The sequence below is a fragment of the Macaca mulatta genome, chromosome 20 (assembly GCF_049350105.2).
Source record: "Macaca mulatta isolate MMU2019108-1 chromosome 20, T2T-MMU8v2.0, whole genome shotgun sequence".
In the NCBI taxonomy this organism is placed as follows: Eukaryota; Metazoa; Chordata; class Mammalia; order Primates; family Cercopithecidae; genus Macaca; species Macaca mulatta.
Genome location: NC_133425.1, coordinates 80,124,349 through 80,150,397, shown reverse-complemented (window position 1 = coordinate 80,150,397; position 26,049 = coordinate 80,124,349). Strand labels below are relative to the sequence as shown.

Here is a 26,049-nt window from a genome sequence, read left to right as displayed (position 1 = left end):
TGAGAAATAAATGTTTGTTGTCTAAGCCACTCAGACTATGGTATTTTTGTTCTAACAGCCCAAACCAACACAGGGGTTTTGCAGGCTGTCTCGCTAGTGCTAGCTTGCATTTTTCTATCAGCATAGATGGGTTAACAGAGGAGCCCTTTGCTGGCTACCAGGGAGTTGAATTTAAAAGGCCAGGTACACCAGACAGGGCAGCACCCCTCAGAGCAGATGTGTTATTGCCAGCTTTCACCGGCAGACCAGCATACGGCAATGTCCCATTGGAGTGAATCTCTAATCACTCTTCAAAGGGACTTGGGAGCTTTCAAAGGGAATTTTATTTTATTTTATTTTATTTTATTTTATTTATTTATTTATTTATTTTGAGACGGAGTCTCGCTATGTCGCCCAGGGTGGAGTGCAGTGGCCGGATCTCAGCTCACTGCAAGCTCCGCCTCCCGGGTTTTCACGCCATTCTCCTGCCTCAGCCTCCCGAGTAGCCGGGACTACAGGCGCCCACCACCTCGCCCGGCTAGTTTTTTGTATTTTTTAGTAGAGACGGGGTTTCACCGTGTTAGCCAGGATGGTCTCGATCTCCTGACCTCGTGATCCGCCCGTCTCGGCCTCCCAAAGTGCTGGGATTACAGGCTTGAGCCACCGCGCCCGGCCTCAAAGGGAATTTTAGAGCGCAATCATTTCCAACTTATTTTGGGACTGATAAAATACGTATCTTAGCAAATGAAAGATGCTGGAGAAACCACTGAACGACATCTGAGAGAAATCTTCTATCTGAATATACCGGACAGCTTTTAAGACTTACAAGCAGGTTGGTGGACCTAAAAACTACATGCTTTGTTTGGCCTCTCGTTCCAGCTTCCTGTGCAAAGGCTTTCCCAGATCGGAAGGCCCCTTTCCAGAGAGGACACTCAATCTCACACACATGGGACACGGCAGTGACAAAGTCACTTTATACTGTGGAGGGTGAATGATCAACACCAGTCATGGAAGCTGGGGGCAGAGTGAGGATGAATAAGCCACCAAGGACAGAGGGCCAGAGCTGGGTCAAGCATCACAACATACACATTCAACCAAGTGCTTTAGGATGGGTTTTATCTTTTCCCGGGCTTATTGCTGCTGGTGTGCGTGGTTGCCCCAAAGTTAATCTGGCTTCCATGGGAACTGTACATTATTTTAATGAGAAGCTAATTACAATATTGGGTCCAGAGTTGGTTCCTTCCGGTGGGTTCGTGCTCTGACTTCAGGAATGAAGCGGCAGACCTTCGTGGTGTTACAGCTCTTAAAGAAGGCACGGACCCAAAGAGTGAGCAGCAGTTAAGATTTATTGTGAAGAGCAAAAGAACGAAGCTTCCACAGCACGGAAGGGAACCCAAACGGTTGCTGGGGTGGCCAGCTTTTATTCCCTTGTCCCCTCTCATGTTCTGTTTTTGTCCTATCAGAGTGCCCTTTTTTCAATCCTCCCCGCGATTGGCTACTTTTAGACTCCTGCTGATTGGTACGTTTTACACAGCACGATTGGTGCATTTTACAAATCTCTTGCTAGCTAGAGTGCTGATTGGTGCATTTTACAAACCTATTGCTAGTTACGGAGCGCTGACTGGTGCGTTTTACAATCCTAGCTACAGAGTGCTGATTGGTGCGTTTTATAATCCTCTTGTAAGACAGAAAAGTTCTTCAAGTCCCGCTGGACCCAGAAGTCCAGCTGGCTTCACCTCTCAATATGACTTATAATTCAGCCAAGCAAATCAAAAGAGAATTACAAAGTGTAAGTAGGTTAGACAGACACTTGTACAGTAAGTTTAGGAATCTCTGCACCTAGGGTGGCACCAGGCTACAATTAAAAACACCAGATGGTAAGAGGAAGAACTTGAAAGGCTCCGACCACATTAAAACCCCTTCTCTGTAGATCTCAGGACACTACAATCAATCACCCACACAGGGCCAGAAGCCGGAGCACAGGCACCCTCTCACATGACGTCCCTCTCTCCATGTCTTGCGTCTCAGGCTTCCTTCCCACTACTGAGGGTGGCGTCTGGAGGCATCGCTAAGCCACCCCAGTGGCACTCAATTGAAGAAGGTTTAGCCTTCATCTACAGCAACTATTTCGGTGATACTGAAAATGCCGGGCTATAGATACAAGGGATGAGGAGGGGAAGGGGAAAAACCTCCTCCTTTCTGCCAATCGAAGAGTCAAAACTCATTTACCCAAATCACTACTTAATCCATTTGAAAACACTAAACAAACATAACCCGAGTGGTGGTTCAGCTTCCACAAACACGTCGAGCTGACTGAAGGGTGGGTTTTAATTCTGGAGGCAAACTCGTGCCCCCGTGAATTCCAGTTACCCGAAAAGGCATTCGCATACAAAGAAACACGCACACCTTTAAACCAACTTTGTGATTTTTATTGATGGGCGACAACTTTATACTCCTAGATATCACTAAACTGTGTACAATTAGGGACGCAGCATCAGAGAAGAGCAGACAGCAGAATTAAACAGAGCAGACTGAAGGAGAGATCTTCATTATTTGCCCAGTTTTCATTATGTGTACACAGAAGCATGAATGCGATTTGAAATCTTTTAATGGCAATAAAGTTACAATCACCCATCTATGTAGACTAACATTTTAACTCCAAATATTTGATCTGCAATGTGTATGTAAGCAGTTTCTCTCCACACAATTATTAAAATTTTTCCTGTTAGGAACCAGCAACTTATTTTTTATGTTTATTTTTCTTTTGAAGTAAGAACTAGTTCTTCTTTGATAACTGGCTCATTTTTATCATTTATCAAAAACTAAAGGGTAGGGAAGAAAAGTGTGATGGATTAAAAAATTTCTTTTTTAAGGAAAGATAAAATTCATTTTCACAAATTTACAAGTGTTGTTGCTGGTGCAGGATTTATTCTACTAAGCAATGAGACTGGGGATCAAATCCGCTTTCTTATCTCAGGAATCAGCATTATTTCAGAAATATGGGTTTTTGTGGATTTTCTAAAATCAAGCGACAGTCTGTTTCAACCAAGTGATTTTGATTTGGAAGTTAGAGTCAACAGAAACTATGTTGTGCACGAACCCCAAGGCATCTCCTTTTCATTCTAGCCCACTTTTGCAAAGGGAGACAGAGTTTCTCTCTAAAGAGCCACTAAAGAGAGGCGGGAAGTGAGTGTGAGGTGGCGTCCTACGAGGCGGGCACTGGGCGCACACACAGCGCACAGAGGGTTTAGAGCAGGTCCACTCGGCGGTAATACAGGAGGTAGGCTGTGCGTTCAGCAGTTGGTTTCACCACCTGGTACTGGCTGATCACCTTGACTGTCTGGTCATCGATGCGCAGCCAGCCATTCAGACCGATCTGGAAGACGTCTGTAGTGTAATGGCCGCCCGTCGCACTGTTGCCGTGATGGTAGACCACTGCAAGAGAGCCCAGCAGGCGGCAGAGTGAGAACAGCATTGCACACACATCACCACAGGTCTCTGCCGACTTCCCTCCAGGGATGCATCTTATGTGTGAAGCCCCTCTCCAAAGCAGGTGGGACAGAGACACGTCATCACACAAACCGATGCTATTTCAATTCAAACATGCAAGCAATCCATCATAAAAACTTTTCTGTAACTGCAAGGTAAGGGTAAGTCAGACAGATACACATGTGTGCATGTACACGTATTAACGACATGTTTAAAATGTCCCACACCTCACAAAGACACTCCTACACAGCCATCAGCTGTACAGACTTAGAGACCTGGTTCATGCCCTTGGATTCGGCTGATCTAATTCTAGACTGTCCTGAAGAGATTATCTGAATCTTGGACAGAGATTATGATGTCATTTATAACAGTGAAAAAATGGAAAACCTTAATGGCCACTAGAAGAAATGACTGAGGAGTAAATTATATTAAAATAACACGATTTATTTTTTCATGGAATAGATTAAGAATGGTGATGCAGGAATATACTTGTGGTATATTAAATGAGAAAACAAGGTCCTTAGGCCTTCCGTGGCCCATTTATCCCAACGACATGAGACACAATCTCCCTGTGCGGGCCCACACGGCAGGAGGGACACTGGGACTGCTAATCACGGTCGCTTGGGCGTGGAGCTGTGGTGGGGCACTGTGGAGATAGTGCTGGTAGTTACGCATTTACTTTTAAAAAATTTTTCCATTTTTCTATAATAATGTTTTAACAGAACACACACACACACAACTTGCTATTTACTTTTTAAAAAGATCCTATAACCAAGAAGCCTTAGTCAAAGGCCTAAAAAAAAAATCCGTTAGAAGATGTCATGAAAACATTAAAAGACAGCCACATCCTCCACTTCTATGGAGCAGAGGGGCTGAGGTCTGCCTGGCCAGCAGCAGACATCAGCCTGGGGAAGGCGGCAGTCCGGCGGCATTTCAGGAGGAATGACAGGGAAGCCTGCTAAGCTGCGTCCGCCATCAGTGGCACAAAAGAACAGGAACCAGGAGAGGCGTAAGACTTCGCTGCTAGGAAATTTCAGCACTAAAACAAGGTCAAACATCACCAGGTCCTAGTTGCAGCTGTCACGTGGAGGGGCTAAATGACGGCAGGAGGCCTGAGTCCTCTCTGGGCCAGGGACCTTGGCTGGCTAGAGGACAGTGCTTACGACTGAGGCCACCAGTCAGACTCCTGGGCTCTGCACAAAGAAATCCTCTGTGCAGGGACCCCGGAAGACACGGAATAGCACAGGGATAGCAAGACTGTGGGGCCTATACAGTGGAAAGCCAGCGACAGAGTCAATCCAAGGGCACAGCTTCATCCCGTACTGCACAAGTCACAGCCATCCTGTGAAAGGGCAGGAAGCACTCATGACAGCAGCATGTCCCCCAGATCCCAAGTTCACTTTGAGACTTCCGTCCTGGATCTTCACCTCACAGACCTAACTGACTGGGCTAAGAGTTTTGTTTCAAAGCAACTGTCAGTAGAATTTGCAGGACTTGGGGGTTTTACTAATTTGTCTTTCCCACAAGACATCTCCATTCTAAAATTTCAAGGGGGGACTGCATGTCACCATTCTAGTTTCGTAAGCAGCAGCCCAGATAACTAGCCTGGGCTAAGCCATGTGTCACTCACACCTGCAAGCCCGCCTGACAGGAGCGCTGAGAACCGGCTGAAAAGTTTGTGTGTGAGATTGCTTCTCCTGGGCGCCACCATCATAGCAGTTCTTAAAAAGTGTTCCTCTGCTCATTCTATAGGTAATTCTAACCAGTCCAGTGACCTCATTTCCAAGATCAGAATATGCTTCCAGCCTGGCCAATAGCAAAACCCCGTCTTTATTCAAAATACAAAAATTGGCTGGATGTGGTGTAATCCGGCTACTGGGGAGGCTGAGGCACAAGAATCACTTGAATCCGGGCGGCGGAGGTTACAATGAATGGAGATTGTGCCACTGCATTCCAGCCTGGGCAACGGAGTGAAACTGCATCTCAAAAAAGAATGGGTTGGGGTTGAGGATTCAGGATGGCAGGGGAGAGCAACCCAGGCCCAGGTCCTGAGGTCCTGGGGTCCTGGGGCATGGCAGGTTGCAGAGTGGGGGAGCAGGGTGTGTGTGCTCACACTGGGGCCCTGACCAGGAGACGAGCAATCCCCAGCCCCTGCCCCTGCCCAGTGATGTTCCCCACAAGAGCCCCCAGGGGAAGAGGTGCAGGGAGAAGGCAGAGAAACTGCTGGCCACCCACTGGGACCTGGGTGCCAGACTCGAGGGAGCCAGGCTGGATACTGGCTGGCTGCAGAGTCTGAGGACTCAGACTTTCCATTCCAGGCAGCGGACGGACAGGGCTGGAGACACCCAGGAGCGCGTGGTGCCCATGGCCATCCTGTCTGAGACCCAGCAAGTTGAGGAGGAATTGTGATCAGGGGAGAAAAGGAAAGAGAGTCAAAAGGAAGAGTGAATAGTGAGAGAAAGAGAGAGAAGCCTGGCCCCTTCTAGTGTGGCTCTGAGCCTCACCCACTGGGCCCTCACCCCTGCGGCCCTCACCCCTGGCCCCCTCACCCACTGGGCCCTCACCCCTGGCCCCGACCCCAGGCCCCTTACCCCTGGGGCCCTCACCCATGGGCCCCTCACCCCCTGGGGCCCTAACCCCTGGGCCCCTCACCCCTGGGGCCCTCACTCCTGGGACCCTCACCCCCGGCCCCCACCCCTGGGGCCCTCACCCCTGGCCCTCACCCCTGGCCAAACTTCCTAAAACACTGGGTGTGAGCTGAGGCAGAAAGGAGCATGAAGCCCGCTCTGCCACTGCAGGCCAGAGTGGTGAGTTTTTTCCTTGAGTTCTGGTTGATTTTTTTATAAAATGGGGATCCCACCTTCCATCTTCGAGGACACATGTAAGGAATAAAAGAATGATAGCTTGGGAAGAGGTTCCATACATGTGTGAAGGTCAATAAATGGCAGTGTTATGTTACGACACAAACAGCTCACCAAAGGCCACACCAGAGGAGGAAAGACACAGAAGCCAGAAACATGTAATCAGCCTGGGAAGCCAACGGAAGTGCGCAAACAGCAACGATCCAAAGAGGCAAAGACTCAGAGGCATAAAAAACGAGGCTATAAAAGAGAGAGGAGGATAGAAGGGAAGACAGAATGGAAAGGGAAGGTGTGGAAGAAAAACTGATACTGCAGGGAGCCTAAGCCAGGAGACAGAAGAGGTCTCAAAGCCCACCCATGAGGGAACAGGGGGTGCCATTCGCCCTCTTGGGAGATTTCTCATGAGCGACTGGGGGGCCTGGCCGCCGAGGGGCTTGTGTAATTGGGCCCACCCTCTCAAGCGGCCCTAACAATATCTATGGAGGAGGACGCAGGGATCACTGGCTGGGGGCGCGCTCGCCTAACCTGGCCGGGAGACCAGGTGTCGTGGAAACTCCACAGCACTGCCACCCACAGGCGCCACAAGCGCAGCAGGGAGAGGTCACATTCTCAAACAGCCAGCCTGGGAGCCTGAAACTCCCTCCTCTGACTCAAAGACAGAAATGTTCACTTTGAGCAAGGCCTTCTGCTATCTCTCCTCAGGGCCAAGATGATAATCCGTCATCTACGCAGAGTTTCAGGTAAAACTCTCACACGACTCCCTGACTCACAAGGCCACAGGATACCTAAGCAGAGCATCTGGTCGCTATGCTAAGTTGTGTTTCAGCAAAATTGTGCCCACATATAATCCCTTTCATCAGTGTTTTACTGAAGAAGTAATGTTGTACAAATTTACTCACCTGCAAAGAGCCGATAGGTTCTGTGGCATTTAAAATTCTTATTTTTAACCCCTGGAGAAAGCAGTTCTGGAAAACAAAATATCAATGGCTTGAAGCACTTTTAGAAAGGCTCAGGGTAACAGCAGCAAAAAATGGCTAACAACATTCTCCCCAGCAAGGAAACCGCCTGTCAGACCAGGAACAAAACAACACTTCATCCCTTTAGTTGCATAAAAATTGACTCATGAGGAAGATGAGCCATGTGATGTAGCAGGACACAAAATGCGCAGCCAGCCTCTGAAGAAACAGGAGCAATGGTCGAGGCTGTGATGCTCCTGCAGGAGGCCCCTTAAAAGCAGGTGCTCCACAAAATGGAAAAGAAAAACGCTGCTGACTTAAAAACAAAAGAGTTATGAAACATCCAATAATTAAAATATTTTACATGAGTCAGATCATAAAACTTCAATTATAGGCTGGGCACGGTGGCTTACGCCTGTAATCCCAGCACTTTGGGAGGCTGAGGCGGGCAGATCACGAGGTCAGGAGATCGAGGCCATCCTGGCTAACAGAGTGAAACCCCATCTCTACTAAAAATACAAAAAAAATTAGCCAGGCGTGGTGGCACGTGGCTGTTGTCTCAGCTACTCAGGAGGCTGAGGCAGGAGAATCACCTGAACATGGGAGGCGGACACTGCAGCGAGCTGAGATCACGCCACTGCACTCCAGTCTGGGTGACAGAGCAAGACTCCGTCTTGAAGAAAAACAAAAAACAAACAAAAAAACTTCAATTAAAGAACAGCAACACGATTTCTCCAAATAGGAACCAGTCTACCAGCTACTACGAGGTGCGAACTCCCTGCTCTTACTGCATGCAGAAGTACCACTTACATGGACACAAGAGTCCATCGATGGTGCGCTGTTCGAGGCAGCCATCAGTGGTTCCTTCTCTACTGCCTACCCAATGACCTAAGTGAGATCCTCTTGTCCCCATTTCTGTAATTTTTTTTTTTTTTGAGATGGAATCTTGCTCTGCTGCCCAGGCTGGAGTGCAGTGGCATGATGGCATGATCTCAGTTCACTGCAACCTCTGCTTCCCGGGTTAAAGCGATTTTCCTGCCTCAGCCTCCCAAGTAGCTGGGATTACAGGCGCCCGCCACCATGCCAGGCTAATTTTTGTGTTTCTAGAAGAGACAGGGTTTCACCACATTGGTCAGGCTGGTCTTGAACTCCTGACCTCAGATGATCCGCCTGCCTCGGCCTCCCAAAGTGCTGAGATTACAGGCGTGAGCCACTGCGCCCAGCACCCATTTATGTCATACTTTGATAACGTATTAGAGGCAGCAGCTGATATAAAAATACAGCAAGCAAGAAAAGATATAAAAGTAAAATCACTGTAGAAAAATATCCAAGTCAGCTCAGACAGCTGATCTGGAGGCGAGTGAAGATGCAGGAGCAGAGGTCGAGGATGCCTTCTTTGACTCAGCCAGCATTCTAGGTTTCCAGATGGACAGAATAAAATGGGGAGGAGGATCTGTTACATGATTCTCACTGGCATCTTTCTTCCTCTTGCTGGTCTTCAAATGGGATTACAAAGCAATCCGCTGATGAGTGATAAAGCAGCTGGAAGTGTGAGAGGAGCAATGGACACTAAACCCAGCACAGCAGCCAAGCCCGTCAGCAGGGAGCACAGCTCTTGTGTAGAGGCCTGGGAGAGACAGTGTCTGAGTCTTCAAGGGAAGATATAGGGCTCCCCTAGGGTAGAGAGGAAGCCGGCTAGAAACCAGCCATGCCCACAGTTCCTGGATCATCTACATGGAAGGAGGTGTGAGGTGGGGTTGCTGTGCCGGGGGAGGAAGGGGAAGAGGGCTTCTCGGTTCAGGTTTGTTCCTCTACAAGACCCAGGAGGGAGGTCCAGTGTCCTCTTTTCTGCTTCCCAGATACCTCGATATTCTGAGAATCCTCTCTAGCTAATCACAGTCCCAATCAAGCCTCAGTGTTGTACTATACATTTTCACAAATTCTGAAGCTTTCAAGAAAAGTCTTCTTGAAGCTGTGCTTTTACCAAGATGCCTTTAACCCGGGGCTCTTTAAAACTGCTTCCAAAAAGTGCTGAGCCCATGACCTGACAGAGACTTGAGGCTGGTAAGTGCCACATGTCCTACTTGTGCGCCACAACTAGAAGTTAGAAGGGACTCTCACCGCCTATGAGAAATCATTCTTACTTCACTAAAAAGCCACCTAACCGGGCTAGTCAACACAGCTGTTAACACTCAGTGGAAGGCAAATTATGCACCATTCATCCCTGAAACGTTCACAGAAAAGTGATGTTCTTTTTGATAGACAAAAGCTCCTATTTTTCTAATCTAGTAAGATTATAAAGTTTAGTTATTTTTGCCTCTGTTTTTAACAGGCCATTTTAATGAGAATTTTAGTATTAAGGTCTATTACAAGTTAAGAAACTTAAAACAAGTCCAAGTCCAGCAAGAGAATGTCCTCACTCTTGGCATCATAAAGAAATGCTACAGGGTTGAGCTACTGATTTGCAGGAGTGTATCACCACGAACACTCCCGACCTCATGTGTGCATTACCTTTACTAATTTCCAAGTCCACAGGATATTCAATATTTTTGATAAGCTTCTGGCACCCACCAGTCTTCTCATAAACGAATCGTTTCAGGTGTAGCACGAGGACAGGAGGGAGTTTTTCCAGAGTCACTCTTCGACTTATCTCAACCTAAGACACAAAGCACACCAGGACACACCGTCCCTGTCTTACTTGCAACAGCTGACAACACATCCACCTTCCGCTCAAAGATGTCCTCTGAGGGCTGAGGCCTGACAGTTCTCTGGCAGGGCGTCATGGCTCTTCCTGCCTCGCAGAAGCTCTGAGACTACCAATGCTCCTCTTAAGAAAATGCACATGGCCAGGTGCAGTGGCTCACGCCTATTAATCCCAGCACTTTGGGAGGCTGAGACACGCAGATCACCTGAGGTCAGGAGTTCGAGACCAGCCTGGTCAACATGGTGAAACCCCGTCTCTACTAAAAATACAAAATTAGCCAGGCGTGGTGGTGGGCGCCTGTAACCCCAGCTACTTGGGTAGCAGAGGCAAGAGAATCGCTTGAGAAGTGGAGGTTGCAGTGAGCTGAGTTCGCGCCACTGTACTCCAGCCTGGGCAACACCATGAGACCTTGTCTCAGAGAAAAAGAAAAAAGAAAAAAGAAAAGGAAGAGAAATGCACACATTCCTGTAAGCACAACTAAGGAGAGTCTCTTGGGTCCCCGAAGTCCAGCTGTAAACTCTTAAGAACTTTACTCTGTGGCATTACCGACGAATTAGCATAAGAATTAAAAAGCTAACTTAGTACCACCTTATTTATGTGCTGACTCCTCCACCTTTTGTTTTGGGAGGGAGTTCTCACGCTATCACCCAGGCTGGAGTGCAGTGGTGCAATCTCGGCTCACTGCAATCTCCGTCTCCCGAGTTCAAGCGATTCTCCTGCCTCAGCCTCCTGAGCAGCTGGGATTATAGGCTTCCACCACCACATCTGGCTAATTTTTGTATTTTTAGTAAAGAAGGGGCTTCACCATGTTGTCAAGGCTGGTCTTGAACTCCTGACTTCAGGTGATCCACACACCTCAGCCTCCCAAAGTGCTGAGATTACAGGCCTGAGCCACCAAGCTCGGCCTAGTATTGACCCATTTTAAAATAACTCTGATAGTACTGATAAAACTGCTACCAGTATGTTTTTTCAACTAGACGGGTTTTTTTTTGTTTTTGTTTTTTGAGACAGGATTTCACTCTGGTTGCCCATGCTAGAGTGCAGTGGCATGATGACCACTCACTGCGGCCTTGACTTCCTGGGCTCAGGTGATTCTCCCACCTCAGCCTCCCGACTGGCTGGGACTACAGCCATGAGCCCAGCTGGTCTTGAACTCCTGGACTTAAGCAATCTGCTCGCCTCAGTCTCCCAAAGTGCTGGGATTCCAGGCCAATCAGATGTTTTAAATAACCTTTAAAGCTATTTATTCTAATAATGAGTTTTATCAATTTAATCTGTTCCTGAAGTACTTTCACAGGTCTAATGAATGCTGCTTTTAAATAAAGTCAGGTTGTTATTAAGATGCATCTTTACAAATAACACTTAATCCCTTTATCTATCATTCTCTGTACTTACAAACTTTTTGATGCTTCCCATATTCATTTGGATAATACTTTTTTTTTTGAGATGGAGTCTCACTCTGTCACCCAGGCTGGAGTGCAGTGGTGTGATCTCAGCTCACTGCAACCTCCATCTCCCAGGCTCAAGTGATTCTCCTGCCTCAGCCTCCTGAGTAGCTGGGACTACAGGTGCACACCACCATGCCCAGTCACTTTTTGTATTTTTAGTAGAGATGGGGTTTCAACATGTTGGCCAGGATGGTCTCAATCTCTTGACTTCGTGATCTGCCTGCCTCAGCCTCCCAAAGTGCTGGGATTACAGGCGTGAGCCACTGCGTCTGGCCTGGAGAATACTTTTTGTGTGAGTAATTTAAAAATAACAATACAAAAGATATCAGCATATATAACACAATTAAAAAACTGTCAGAGAACTAGATTCACATCTAGTTGAAAGCATTTTCAAGGGTATTAGGCAAGCTCATAAGTCATCACTGGTTGGGTTTATTAACCTTCCAGACCCTTCCATGACTGTCTTCCCACCTAGACTAAGGTCATAGGAGCAAAAACCACCTCGCACAGCTCCACATTCCCATGCATCTTTATGTTCTAGTGTCTCCATAGCCAACAAGCACTTCTGAGTGAATGAAGGGTGTGAACACAGCTCAACAGTTATAAGCAGAGATGGGGACTGTAAGACCTAGTCTCCTCACTTGTGAATTAAGAGAGCAGGGCTGAATTATCTCTAGGATGCTTTTCAGTGCTTACTGATCTGTGATTTTCACGTTAACACTCTCAGTTGATTCACTAAATGGTTAATCCAAAATTATTAAATGTGTATTTTGGGTTTCCAGACAAACTGAGGCTTAATTTCTAATCACTCAACAAAGGCAGACATTTTCTATACAGCAAATATTTCATATAATCCTATTTTCCCCAAAACTTTCACATGTTCCCACAGAAAAACACTTCTAATCTAAAACATAATAAAGTTGGTATTTTAAAAACTTAAAAAAAAATCACATTCAAGAAAATACGTAATGTGCTCCTTACAGATACTTCCATACAGGCTGTCCAAAACCTTCCTTGAACATCTGTTGTTCAGAGTGGTCCTGATCTCATCTGATGACACACTACAACAACCGTGCAGCCAGAACAGCTAGCAGCATTCTTTTTTTATCTTCAGGAGTCCACCAAAATGCCAGCTTTCCTTTATTTTTATTTATTTTTAAGTTTTAGAGACAAGGTTTCACTATCGCACAGGCTAGACTGCAGTGGTGCGATCATAGCTCACCGTAGCCTCAAACTGCTGGGCTCAGGCAATCCTCCTGCCTCAGCCTCCTAAAGTGCTAGGACTATGGGCATGAGCCACCACACCTGGCCCACCGTCTTTCTTGAAGCCTTTCTTCAAACCTGCTATTTAGGACAAACCATTCTTTCTTCACTACCATCTAACAACAGGCTGACAACTGCCTATGCCTCAATCCCTGCCCTCACACCACCACCCCTACCAGCCCACCCCAGCAAAGTCAAACTGTAATTGCAGCAGAAGCAAAAGAGAAAAACAGACACATTACAAAAGGGTCTTCCCTAGGTAGCCCACAGAAAGCGTGGGTGGCCAAAGACTCCCATAGTTGGCTCAAGAAACAGTGTAAGCAGAGTGGAACAGCAGCCAGGGCCAGGGAGCCATCTCTGGAGTTGCAGCTGCCACAGAAGAGAGCCTAGCCGACAGTCATCCAGACTCAATGCACAACTGAACCACCCAACCAACCTCCCCAACACAAATACCACTTTTTCCCTCTCTCTCTTCCACGAGGTCCACCGCCAGACTCTTCTTAGCTCATTCACTGAAGTCAACTACCAAATTTCTGCCTCGGGCTCCTACGGCTTCTATTTTTTAAACAAAATCGCCCACGAGATGCAAGTCTGCAAATACGGCAGAAGATTAAGCGTAACTTCTACAGTTCTCCCCCAGAGCCTGGGTGGACCAGTCCACAGCAGGACACCCCTGAGGTGCTAAGGGTCCCGATGTCCTACTTTGCTCTTTTTGACTCAGAGCACGCAAGATAAGCCAAGGATAGATCCATCCCATTCATACAATGTGATGACAAGTCTTCTACGCTGAGGCATCTTATTTTACCTTGTAGCTGCCATCCACTGCTCATTATTCAAATATCGCTTTGCAGGAATGCTATGGATTGTCCATAATTATCAGCCTGCATTCATCTCCCCAGTGCATTTTTATGAATTCACTGCCACAACCTAAGATACATAACAGAGAAGACACTCTCTGCGGCAGAGTAGAAAACAGTCATAAGCCGGCACATCTAGATAGCCAGGAACTAATCAGCTCTCACAGGGCAGAATGTTATCTGTCTCGCCTGACTGAGTTGACAAGGACTCCACCAAGCTATGATCTGATAGTCTTAAATTCATGAAGACTGAAAGACTCAGGATCTTATCTTTTCCAGATCAAATCAAAGTAACAAGCATCAGAACAATGACTATATTATTTTTACAATGACCTGGAAGATCTACAATCAAATGCAAAACAGATGTGTTTGGAATCTCTTTGACATCCTAACTAATCTAATGAAAGTTGTACCCTACGGTATCATGAACATAAATAAGCTACTCGGCCTCTGTCAGAGGTAGTATTGATGTTGTGATATGATTAGATTGCCAGAAAATTAAATGTAGCTCAAGATAAACAATCCAAAAGGAGATCATTACCTTGTGTAATATGATTTGGAGCTAAAAGAGGCCCTTGGGATCATGTTTCAACCATTTCATTGTAAAAGCATAAAAACTTTCAGTACAAAACGGTTAAGCAACTGATTTGAGAGGCGAAACTCAGATCCATTTCCCCTCATTCCTAATGCTGTGTTCTTTCCACCAAACCAGAGCACCTCAGTAGAAAGGTTCAAAATCAAGTGTGAACATACCTCTTGTTTGGTTTTTGTGGTATAACCTTGGACAGATTCTCTTGCCACCAAGCTCTCCAGGGCATCCTGGACTGTGCGTATCTTGTCAGACTGGATATCCAACTGCAACGTGAAAAATGGCTGCAAAGTGGCAGATTCTTTTGAACTCTGCTGGTAAACCACAGACCTAAGAATTGAAAGCAAAAACAAAAAAATTAAGAGACCACTCCTTGCCACTTTCCCTTAAGATTAACCAAGAGGAATAAACACTGAAAATAAGATTATTCAGTATCACTTTCAAAAGACCACAGAGAAAAGCCAAAAATATACTGAATTTAAAAATAATTCTGCTGAATAGCACCTCCTTAGTATTTCTAACAACTAAATCTACCAGTTGATAAATGTTCCCAGCGCCAGTGCTCTGGAAGAAAACATATTTCATTTTCCAAATTCTTTCACCTCCTCTCCACACTGTTATTTACTGCACTAGTTCACAAACGCAGCTACCCTGCCATGGCCTCAAAATGCCGATGCTTTCCATTTTCTCCAAGTATCATAGCCTGTTCTAATAAAACAGAGGAAATCCCAAGGTAAACAGAGGATTGTTAATGGCATTTTCCTCCTATAAAAATGTCTTACAAAAAGAAGAAGGGGAGTAGGGTGTGTAGAATAAAAAACAAGTTAACATTCCAGGAAAAAAGGCTGCCATCCTTCCAAGAAGGGTGCCAATTTGACCTTGTTTTCTTAGCTGGTTTTTCACTTCATTTTTTTTTCTTTTTCTAAGTTTTTCTGAGTAAAAATTGTGTGTTCGGCCCATCTCTCATTTAGCCTCAGCAAGGGAACATGCCAGGGGTTCAACAAGGGCTTCTATTTCTGCAGTCTCAGTGACCTAGTTTCTAAACGGAATAAAATGGGTGTGGACAGGTACTCAGGCTTTCCAGAACAGATGTGGTGAAGAGCTCGCTAAAAGCTTTTCTGTCCAGGGTTTAATTAGGCATCTCCATGCTCCTTTACAGTATGAAGACTTCAGTGACAACAGTTCCCCTGGTTCCAGAGAGGGATACAGTAGTGGGGAAAGCTCTCGTGAGAGCTGGTAGAGAAATCAACAAGAAGCCCTCTTGACTCAGTGGTCCTGTGTCTTAGCAAAGGTGGCACCGGGGAAGAAAGGTCTTCCTGGGGAAACTGAAAAACATCCGAAGAGGCTGAGTTTTAGAAGAAAATCTTTCAATTGGTGTGAATAAAGAATCATGCTTCATAATGGCTGAAAAGAAGTTCCTATGTTGTAAGAATTCCTTATCTTTGCTTTACTATTTTTCAAAAAGAAACATCAACAACCAATTTCAACACAGAGAACCCTCAGAGGATGTAGCTAGCAGCCATGACAGAGCCATTCGATCTGAGCCAGCAAGTCCTCCAAAGTGGACGCTGGTATTTTCCACTGGTTACTCTTAGACAAATTTGGGATCTTTGAGTATGCTGACCCTCTGCGGCCTTGAAATTCTGATACCCGACCTCTGCACGAAAACCATGTTCCTGATGCCTCCATTTGAGCTGTCCCTTCATCCTTCTCTCCCATCCCGAGGGGGTGTTCCCACAATCCTAAACCAGGCTGCTGGGCTGAAGGAGCAAAAGGCACAGCCGCCCCTCACTGCTGCACACTAACCTGGACCTTGGTGCCTCCCTGCCAACACCACATGTCCCAAGGAACCATAGGCAGTGGTCGGGGCTAGGCGTTTCCCAGGCGACAACTGACCACACAGCTGCCGTGGACACCCCACAGAGCACCAGAATAGAAAGGGGTCCCTTCAGACTCCCTTCACTCTCTAGCTCACCCGGTTCCAATCAGTTCACAACAGCCGAAAAGGGAAACAACTGTCTGTGGATGGGCCAATGGATAAAGAAACTGGTGTGTATATATATACAAGGGAATACTATTATATATACAAGGGAATACTATTCAGCTGTAAAAAAGACCCTGCCATTTGCCGCCAACACGAATGAACCTGGGGAATGTTATACTAAGTTATACTAAGTTATACTAAGTTAAATAAACCAGACACAGAAAGAAAAATATTGCATGGTCTCACTTATACATGGAATCTTAAAAAAAAAAAAAAAAAAGACAAAACTACAGAGATAGGGAAAACAGTGGTTCCTAGGGGTGGGGAGTGGGAATGGGAGATGTAGGTCGAAGGACACCAAGTGGTAGCGACACAGGTGAACAGGCCTAGAGATCTGATGTGGAACATCGGACAAGAGCTCCTCATAGTGCACCGTATTTGGGACTTTTGTGAAATGGGTAAACAGCTGCTCCTGCCATGTGCACACACATACAAGGGTAACTGTGATGGGGAATATGTTTATCTGCTTCACTCTAGCAACTATTTTACTATCTCTATTTCGTAATATCTTGTGTATACTTTAAATATACACAATTTATTAACATAAATAAATGAAATTCCTCCAGATACATTAATTTCTGCTCTTACCAAAACACATGGTTTGACTAGCCGGGTTTTGTTTTTTTTTTTTTTTTGACACAGTCTCGCTTTGTCACCCAGGCTGGAGTGCAGTGGTGTAATCTTGGCTCACTGCAACCTCTGCCTACTGGAGGCGGTTTTAATGTTGCAAGTTTTAGGCCGGGCGCGGTGGCTCACGCCTGTAATCCCAGCACTTTGGGAGGCTGAGGCGGGCGGATCACAAGGTCAGGAGATCGAGACCACGGTGAAACCCCGTCTCTACTAAAAATACAAAAAATTAGCCGGGCGCGGTTGTGGGCGCCTGTAGTCCCAGCTACTCGGGAGGCTGAGGCAGGAGAATGGCGTGAACCCGGGAGGCGGAGCTTGCAGTGAGCCGAGATCGCGCCACTGCACTCCAGCCTGGGCTGGGCGACAGAGCGAGACTCCGTCTCAAAAAAAAAAAAAAAAAAAAAAAAAAAAAAAAAAAAAAAATGTTGCAAGTTTTAAATGTTGATGAAGTCTAATAAATATATATATATTTTTTTCTCTTATGGTTATTACTTTTTTATGACCTAACTTATGAAACCTTTGCCTACCCCCAAGTCATGATGATATTCTCCTATAGCTTTATTTTTTTCTTGAGACAGAGTCTCACTCTGTCACCCATGCTGGAGTGCAATGGCACAATCTGGGCTCACTGCAACCTCTGTCTCCTGGGTTCAAGCGATTCTCCTGCCTCAGCCTCCCGAGTAGCTGGGATTACAGGTGCCCATCACCATACCTGGTTGATTTTTGTATTTTAGTAGAGACGGGTTTTCACCATGTTGGTCAAGCTTGCCTCGAACTTCTGACCTCAGGTGATCCACCCTCCTTGGCCTCCCAAAGTGCTGGGATTACAGGCAAGAGCCACGGCGTAGGGCCAATTAGCTGGCTTTTCTCTTACTCCCTAGCAATGAGCAGCTGAACTTGACGGAGCAGAAGTGAGGAGCTCCCTGTCCTTTGCAGACATGCGCCAGCAGGCAGAGAATGGGCCGTGGGGGCTGACTCGGGAGGCATCAGGAAGTGCAAGAGAAGAGCAGGCAGGGGAGCAAGATGCAAAACATCCATGTCCAAGAAGTCTCAAGACAAGCCTCACACCTTCCCCCCTTCACTAACGTGGCGAACCCCCGGAAAAAGCAAATAATAAGTTATTCTAGAAAAGCACAAACCTGATGTGTCCACCAAAAATGCCGGTGATTGGAGTCTGAACAAAATCCGCCTGGCGGGTGACGGAAGTCTTGTTCCGGGGGCCCACTTGCTCCCACTCGTCCTCGCTTCCTTCACCTTGTTCTTCCTGCTCTTCTTCAGTGACTGAGTGGTTTTTGGGGCCATTGGAAATCGTAAGTTCTGAAAAGGAGAGCATCTACTTAGACTACTATTTACAATAAGAATAGCAAAAAATAAAAAGGCACAGATCTGTCAACTATAGCTTTGAAAATGAAATCAGGGTGTGTTCTATATTAAGAGCCACGGCAACCAATCATACAGGCGCAACGCCGCTGGATCCACAGCAACCAATCACAACAGGCGCAACGCCGCTGGATCCACGGCAACCAATCACAACAGGCGCAACGCCGCTGGATCCACAGCAACCAATCACAACAGGCGCAACGCCGCTGGATCCACGGCAACCAATCGCAACAGGCGCAACGCCGCTGGATCCACGGCAACCAATCGCAACAGGCTCAACGCCGCTGGATCCACGGCAACCAATCGCAACAGGCACAACGCCGCTGGATCCACGGCAACCAATCGCCAACAGGTGCACCACCACCGGATCCTTGCTTACATAAACTCCTAGAAAAGACACTCCTGGGATTGACTGGAGAAATGTGAAGATGCTCTGCAAAGTCGATATTACCATGTCATTACAGTTGGTTTTCTCAGTTAGATAAGGGACTGTGGTTATGCAGGAGTGGATTCTCAGGGGATGCTTTAGCACCTGGGATGAACTAGACTGTTAGCTGCAACTTAACTTTGAATCATTCAGGGAAAATGTATGCATATGTATGTATATATGGACGGATAGATAGGACAGGTATAGTACATATATATACAGTGTGTGTACAGCATCAGAAAATATGCTTAAAACTACACTCAGCAATTATAAAGGTATTCATCAAACGATTCTTTCAGCTTTTCTATATGCTTGATCATTTTCCTAATTAAAAGTTGAAGGAAGATGGCAGAAGTTCGGGATAAACTGTAATTTACCTAAATATAACCTTCTCGATAGTGTAAGTTTTCATAAGGAATAAATGCTATTTGAAGGGAAAACAACTGAGGGGCAGGGAAGCAACATAACATATGAGCATGCAACGCTTGTTTACAGCGAACTCTTGCACAACTCTGTGGGGCAAGTGGACCATAACCTACTTTCATTATTTGGTGAGAGAAGCTTCTTTAGGTTCAACATTTCCTCATGAAGTCCATTTAGAATGAAGCCTAAGTATTCCTCAGCATCTTCTTGTCGACCCTGAAAAGGTCAAATATAATCACTTTAGTGTGAACCGATCACTGTCCAAGGCCTGCAGGACATACAGTACTTGCAAAGTCCAATCATGCCTCCTCTGAAATGGAAGATGTAAAGTATTTCCAAACAATGACATGATGACATGGGTTTTCCTTGCATAGCTGAAATCCCAAGAGTGGGAAGAAAAGGAGAAACAGATTAAACACATATCTCTAAATGGGGATTTTTATTATTTATACTTTTCTATATTTTCGAAATTTTCTTCAATAAATATACATTACTTTTTTTTTTTTTTTTTTTGGAGAAAAAGTCTCACTCTGTCACCCAGGCTGGAGTGCAGTGGTGCAACCTTGGCTCAGTGCAACCTCCAGCTCCCGGGTTCAAGAGATTCTCCTGTCTCAGCCTCCTGAGTAGCTGGGACTACAAGTGTGTGCCACCATACCTGGCTAATCGTCGTATTTTTAGTAGAGACGGGGTTTCGTCATGTCGGCCAGGCTAGTCTCCAACTCCTGACCTCAGGCGACCTGCCTGCCTTGGCCTCCCAAAGTGCTGGGATTACAGACATGAGCCACCACACCCTGCCACATTGACTTTATCACAAAAAAGTTACTAAAAAAAAAAAAAATTCTCTCTTGGGTAAACAAAATAGAAGACGAAGAACTAGATGTCTAGGGCCAGTTCACTGTTCAACTACTGTTACCACTCAAGCAGTGAACTAAGCAGCCCTATGTCTGCTTCTGTCTGTCTTTGATGATGAACAACTACACGGGAAAGAACTCAAACTATATGTGGAAAAACTCCACTGATTTAAAGCGTTAGCTGTTTTACACATACATCAGCAAAATCATTCACAGATGAGTCACCCAAGAGTTTAATAATCCCACATCAGGAGTGTTTGATTCTGTTACTTATCATCAGCTCATATTTCATTCTTCACAGCACAACTGCCTGTTCCAAGGCCCTGCAAATTGTTCTGTCTGAAGCATCTACTGCATTGAAGTTTACTTGCCCTCTCCAAATAGTAGATGTGGACAGCAGCTGTTCACGTGAGTGCATGCTCTGCACATGTGCAGCAAAGGGCAAAAATTGGCACAGCCAAAGTGTGCTGAAGACTTTTCACAGCAGGCCTGGGTGGCTCTCCTTGGAAAGGCCTGCTTGCAACGTTGGCTGGTGTCTGGGAACTTGGTTTTCAGCAAGGTCCCCATCAGTCCAATAACTGATATGGGATTCTGCCTAAACCTGTTTGTGCAAGCAATGTGCTTTCTGCTAACACTTTTGCTTTTGTTTTGGGAGTTTGGACTTTTGGTTCAAGCTAGGCAGATGGTACCTATGGGACCAGCCCTCAGTAAAAACTCTGGACCCGGAGTCTGTAATGAGCTTCCTTGGGAGGCGGCATTTCACATGTGTGCTCACAGCCTCGTGCTGCAGTAGTTAGGCGCAGCCTTCTGGCTGCACTGGGAGAGGAGTCTGGAGGTTTCCTTTAGGCCCTGCCTCATCTGTCCTTTCCCTTCCTGACTCTGCTTTGCATGCTTTTGTTCTCATAAACCATAGCCACAGGTGTACCAGCTTCTGCATTTTCTGAGTTCTTCCTGTGAATCACCCAAACTTCACGGTGGTCTTGGGGAGCCCAACACATCCCATATTAATGTCACCTTTAAAAGATGCTTTTGTTCACAGCATTATCTCGGTGTATGATCCTAGAGGGCTTCCTGAGCACCCACTTTATTTTGCCTCCACCTGAGCTAGGTGGCCCCATCTGGATTCTAAGGCATCTCTGTATCTCTGTACTTCTCTTGTTGACTATTCATTTATCTCATTCCCTCACTGAGGGCAGAGGGCACACTTTATTCCATTTCTGCATCCCTAATACCATGTTCCCATTACTTGGGAAATAATTCCAAGCCAATACGAAAAGCTGCATTATAAGCATTTAAAGAGCTTAAAAATCTATGCTGCCCCTGGTGGTATCCTGCTGCGATGCCCTCGACATTTACTCTTCTTCAAAGCAAGGAAGCTTCAAGTAAACTTGACTTAAATGGCGTTTTCTCTCTGAATACATCTCTCTAAGCATCATTTCAACTGCTTGTACTGAGTCATCACAACTCAGTCTGGGAGGAAAGAAATGCTACAGTAAACTGTGCTAAGGGTGGCTCAATTCACTCTCAACAGCCCCAGGGCCTTTTATAAGGGCGCCCTGGCCCCTTGGTCCCATGCCTGTAGTAACAAACTACATGATTTTAAAAAAAATTTAGGTAAAGGAATCAAGTACATCAAAGAGCTACTAAAGCGTATAGGTATGATGAAGACATAAGCTCTTCTGAATACTGCCATCATTCCAGGCCCAATGCACTCCACTCTACCCCAGTGGCATATAGTGCAGTGGTTAAGAGAGCTGTCTTGAAAGCTGGGTTCTGCCATGCACATTAGCTATATGACTTCAGACAGTGGATTCTCTTCTCTTAATTGTAACAAGGAGACTATAATCATACTTTATTCACAGAGTCAACTAAGTTAATATACGTAAAGTACTGACAGCAGTGCTTGGTGCGCCATAAAAGTTATCTGAGCAAGGTCAGATGATGAAGAGTGTGAGCAAGGCCACTCTTCAATTCATCCAAGCAATGGACTCTATTATAAACCTACATCTACTTACAGCGCTGGAGACAGAGGGCAAATATCGAATAAGCAACAGTTACCACACAAATACTGGAAAAAAAGGTAACACTTGATCCTAGCGACATGAGAGAAGTCTCAAACCTTTTCAGACAGGCTTGACTTGTTAACTGTCAGGAGTCTGTAAATATATGTGGGCTCAAAGGCAGCTCCCGGGCGAATGTCCCTCACGATTTTATCTCCAAGAGCTGCAATGGAAACAGGACACAGGTTTTCCTAACGACAATGAAGTCACAAATGATGAAAAAAGCAACATCATCAAAATCCCCCACCCCCCACCCGGCTGAATGCTGAGAATGGCACAGGTGGACAGACATTTTCTTCCCACCATGAATGAATTTACCAAATTTAAGTCATCTGTCTCCGTAACTCCCAATATGTAAGAGCATCAACAAAACTCATTTTTACTAACCTTGTCGGGGTTTTGGAGGTACTGGCATATTAGTAAACTCATTCATTAGCCGAACACTAAACATGGGGAAAAAACATTAAATAGTGCAGTTTTAAACAGTATATATATACTTTCACTAAAGACCTTTGATGGCTAAGTAGAATATCAGCTATACGAGTATAGTAGATTTTAGATAACCAATGCTGTAATAGCTAGTGAACTCAAGTCTTTTCTATATGCATTTTTGGTCTATTTTAAGTGATATATGCTGGTAAACACTAAAAATATTTTCTACTGAATCTAAAGAACACAAATAATGCTGCAATTCCATTTCTGGTTAACTTCCATATAAAATCACGAACAATCTATTTTTATAAAAGACAGAATTATAGGACTCACTGGCAGGAAATCAAGAGCTTTACTAAACTATTTCAATTCTAATTATCAGAGGGGAAAAAACCCCACCACATAACACATCTTTCACCACCTTACTTACAAGCTGTCTATCATGGGTGTTGACGTACAAGGCCTTTGCACTTTGGAATACAGAGGAATGAACTTCATCAGGTGGTACATCGGCGGGCAAGCAACCAGCGCCTGCAGTGTCTACAGAGTGGCAGTAAGGAAGCGTAAAGGAATGAAACAGACACACCACATTTCCTAAAGGCACGTTTAGCACAAGAACATCTCTGAAAACCTAAGTAAGCTAAGGACATTGAACTACTTAGACACGTCACCACAAAAAGGAATAAACCAAATCATTACTAGGGTAACTTTCCTGTGATGTCCATATGAGGATCTACGAAGCAGTCAATCGTTTGTATTCAAGAACTTGACTTATCCAAGATAGTTCAATGAGTTAAAACCAAATTTCCAGTTGTAAGTGGCTGCTCTGCCCTATGATCTGTAACCACTCGAATGAGAGTCAGCTTGTCTGCAGCCCTCATTCATATGCCAACAGATCCTCTCTTTTAGAGGGAGACGGACTGCGGCCAGGAATAACGCTGTTTATAAGCAAGGTAGGCTGACCGAGTCATAATAAACCAGGCTTGGGGATTCAAATGTAGGGCTAGATGGCCCACGGAGGCTGAACTAAGTCCCATGCACCCAAAGGAGGGAGAGCTGCAACACGCTGGCCTTGCGGACGGCGTCCAGGAAGGATACAGCATTAATGTAGCACCAGTTCCCTTTATTGATCAGCCCGCGGGGTTGCAACGACACTGGTTTATGGATTAGGGTTACATTCTCCAGTAACTCTGAAAGAGGGAAGAAGCATATTTCAGAAATCAACGACATCTAGTGAAGAATATTCAAATCATTTCATATGCTCTACTCTGGGAGAGCATTTAAAATCCCTTCAATAAAGCACACATCCAAAGAAAATGCATACTGTTAAGGCTTCATTCAGTTCAACATCAAGTACACTATTTAATTAAAACTTTTCTGAAATTAATCTTTTCCCTCAAACAGCAACGTTTAATCTTCCTGGGGGGAACAGAATTAGGGAACACAAGAACTACCTATTTTAATGAGAAACAAAAAAATGTGAACACAGTAACATTATTAGAGAATAGATTTGAGAGATACAGCCTTTTTTCCTTAAACACTGTTAGCCAGGTGTGTCTCATTAGCAGCAAGGTGTCTCAGACACTAGACAGAAAGATGTCTGGGCAGAACCCGTGTCTCGGTCCTCTCTGCATCGCCAGCATCTAATGCTGACCCTACACATCACTGCGCATGTTCACTGGCTGTTCAGGGAGTCAAGATATTCCTTTCAGAGACAACAGTCTCCTACGAATTAAACTGTCCACTAGAAATCCAATTTAGCAACTGTTTTATACACTGTAATTCCCTTATTCCATTCACAAAAACGCTGCTTAGCCTCGGGTTCACCCTGAGTGGACATCACTCTTTTTCTGTATTAAAACAGCTGCGAATGTCATCTTTATAGAATTAACCATCAGAAATGCTTTAAAACAAGGTCTCCCCCTGACCCACTATGAATCTTCTAATGGTGATGGCTACAATTTATAAACCCTTCCACACTTAGCACGTTCTTTACAATTTACAAATGTTAATTGGCTGGACTTAATCCTTAGTAATCTAGGAGTACCACCACCTTGCCCCTTTCACCAAAAAAGAAACTGAGGCTCCCAAAGACTAACTAACTTACCTGTGATCACACAGGAGCCAGGTAGCATAGCCAGGGCCTCAACTCCATAATCTGTAGCCAATCCACACTGTCTCCTTTACTTTTAAATTGTACACTAATCATAGAACCCACAAACAGATACACCTACTATGTACCAACAAAAATAAAAAATTCATTTAAAAATAAAGTACAATAAATAAACGAATTGTATATAGGAAAGAAAAACCAAAATGGCATACATGTGATACTAGCATCCACGTAAGACATGGCTCAAAAATAAGCTTTCTTTTCTAAACTACATTGTACTGGCAGATCCCAGACTTCAAGCACTGATCAAATGAAGAAATTAATTTGCAAAATTCCACACACACACACACACACACACACACACACACACACACACACACACACACACACACCCTCTCATTCCTTCCTTCCTATGAGAGTAAATGTCCTCTTCCTTCTAACTGAAGAAGCGTAGGGCATCATTTCTGCATAGCTCTTCTTCTGTAGAAAGGAAAACATTACAGATTCTGTGGAATGTGTTCAGTTAGACTAAGTGTGCAAAGCTCCTCTCTCTCTTAATATGGAATACAGAACTGGGCCTTGAAATAAATGAATAATGGATCAGTTACTAACTGAACCCCAAGCCTGCATGTGATGACACCCAGCAGAGACAGCGCCTGTCATGTGGGGGACACTGTGCTAGAAGCTTTGTGTATATTATTCATAATTATCATAACAACCCTACTATCAGAGACAGCTACCACCCCCATTTTACGCATGAGAAAACTGAAGTCACATAACAGCTGAAATGACCTGTGAACCTGGGTCTACCTGACTTAAGAGGTTGAGCCTTTTCCTCAATATATAAGAGGCTTCACTTAACAATCCCTTTTATTCCAAGGTTTCAGATACTTACTTTTCCCCACAGGCTTAAAATCTATTTACAGTGGATTTTTACATTTGTCTTTAAACCATATCATCATAACAGTCTATCATTTCTAGTGTGTGCCACAGAACAGCTACTAATATAATCGCAGTGTTAAAAATGTGCATTTTCAAATAACCATCAATGACGTAAAGGCATAGCGTCTCAAATAAAAACTCCAGCATGATTCCAACAAGTCTTCACCATAGTATTTTTTTATCAAATGACATTTTTTTTAACCTAACCTTAAGACTCAAAACCTGCTATCTTTCTAACATAGAAACCTTTGTTTTTTTGAGACGAGTCTTGCTCTGTCACCCAGGATGGAGTGCAGTGGTGCGATCTCGGCTCACTGCAACCTCTGTGTCCTGGGTTCAAGTGATTCTCCTGCCTCAGCCTCCAGTGTAGCTGGGATTACAGATGTGCACCACTACGCCCGGCTAATTTTTGTATCTTTAGGAGAGACGGGGTTTCACCATGTTGGCCAGGCTGGTCCTGGAACTCCTGAGCTCAAGTGATTCACCTGCCTTGGCCTCCCAAAGTGCTTGGATTACAGGCGTGAGCTATGGCGTGGGCACCAGGTAAGCAAGGAACAGAGATGAATGCGAGATGGTCCTGCCCTAGGCGAGCTCGCAGACCAGT

At 45.2% G+C, this 26,049-nt stretch overlaps 1 protein-coding gene across 6 annotated transcripts in view; it reads right to left on the bottom strand.

The window, feature by feature from the left end:
- Nucleotides 1–2,386: 2,386 nt before the first annotated feature.
- The window catches only part of USP10 (ubiquitin specific peptidase 10), an 80,891-nt gene continuing 57,228 nt past the window's right edge, over nt 2,387–26,049 (bottom strand). For 3 of the 6 annotated variants that reach the window (XM_077987032.1, XM_077987031.1, XM_015126723.3), the window contains 10 exons: nt 23,489–23,580; nt 22,821–22,930; nt 22,346–22,401; nt 22,018–22,121; nt 19,164–19,263; nt 17,957–18,134; nt 14,311–14,476; nt 9,797–9,941; nt 7,229–7,294; nt 2,387–3,414 (listed from right to left, as the gene is read on the bottom strand). In XM_077987032.1, the coding sequence (XP_077843158.1) occupies nt 3,227–3,414; nt 7,229–7,294; nt 9,797–9,941; nt 14,311–14,476; nt 17,957–18,134; nt 19,164–19,263; nt 22,018–22,121; nt 22,346–22,401; nt 22,821–22,930; nt 23,489–23,580 (1,205 nt within the window). In that variant the 3' untranslated portion in view covers nt 2,387–3,226. Of the gene's footprint in view, nt 3,415–7,228; nt 7,725–8,546; nt 9,942–14,310; nt 14,477–17,956; nt 18,135–19,163; nt 19,264–22,017; nt 22,122–22,345; nt 22,402–22,820; nt 22,931–23,488; nt 23,581–26,049 lie in introns of all 6 variants that reach the window. The other 3 variants (XM_077987033.1, XM_015126724.3, XR_013412273.1) reach the window with 2 other exon arrangements.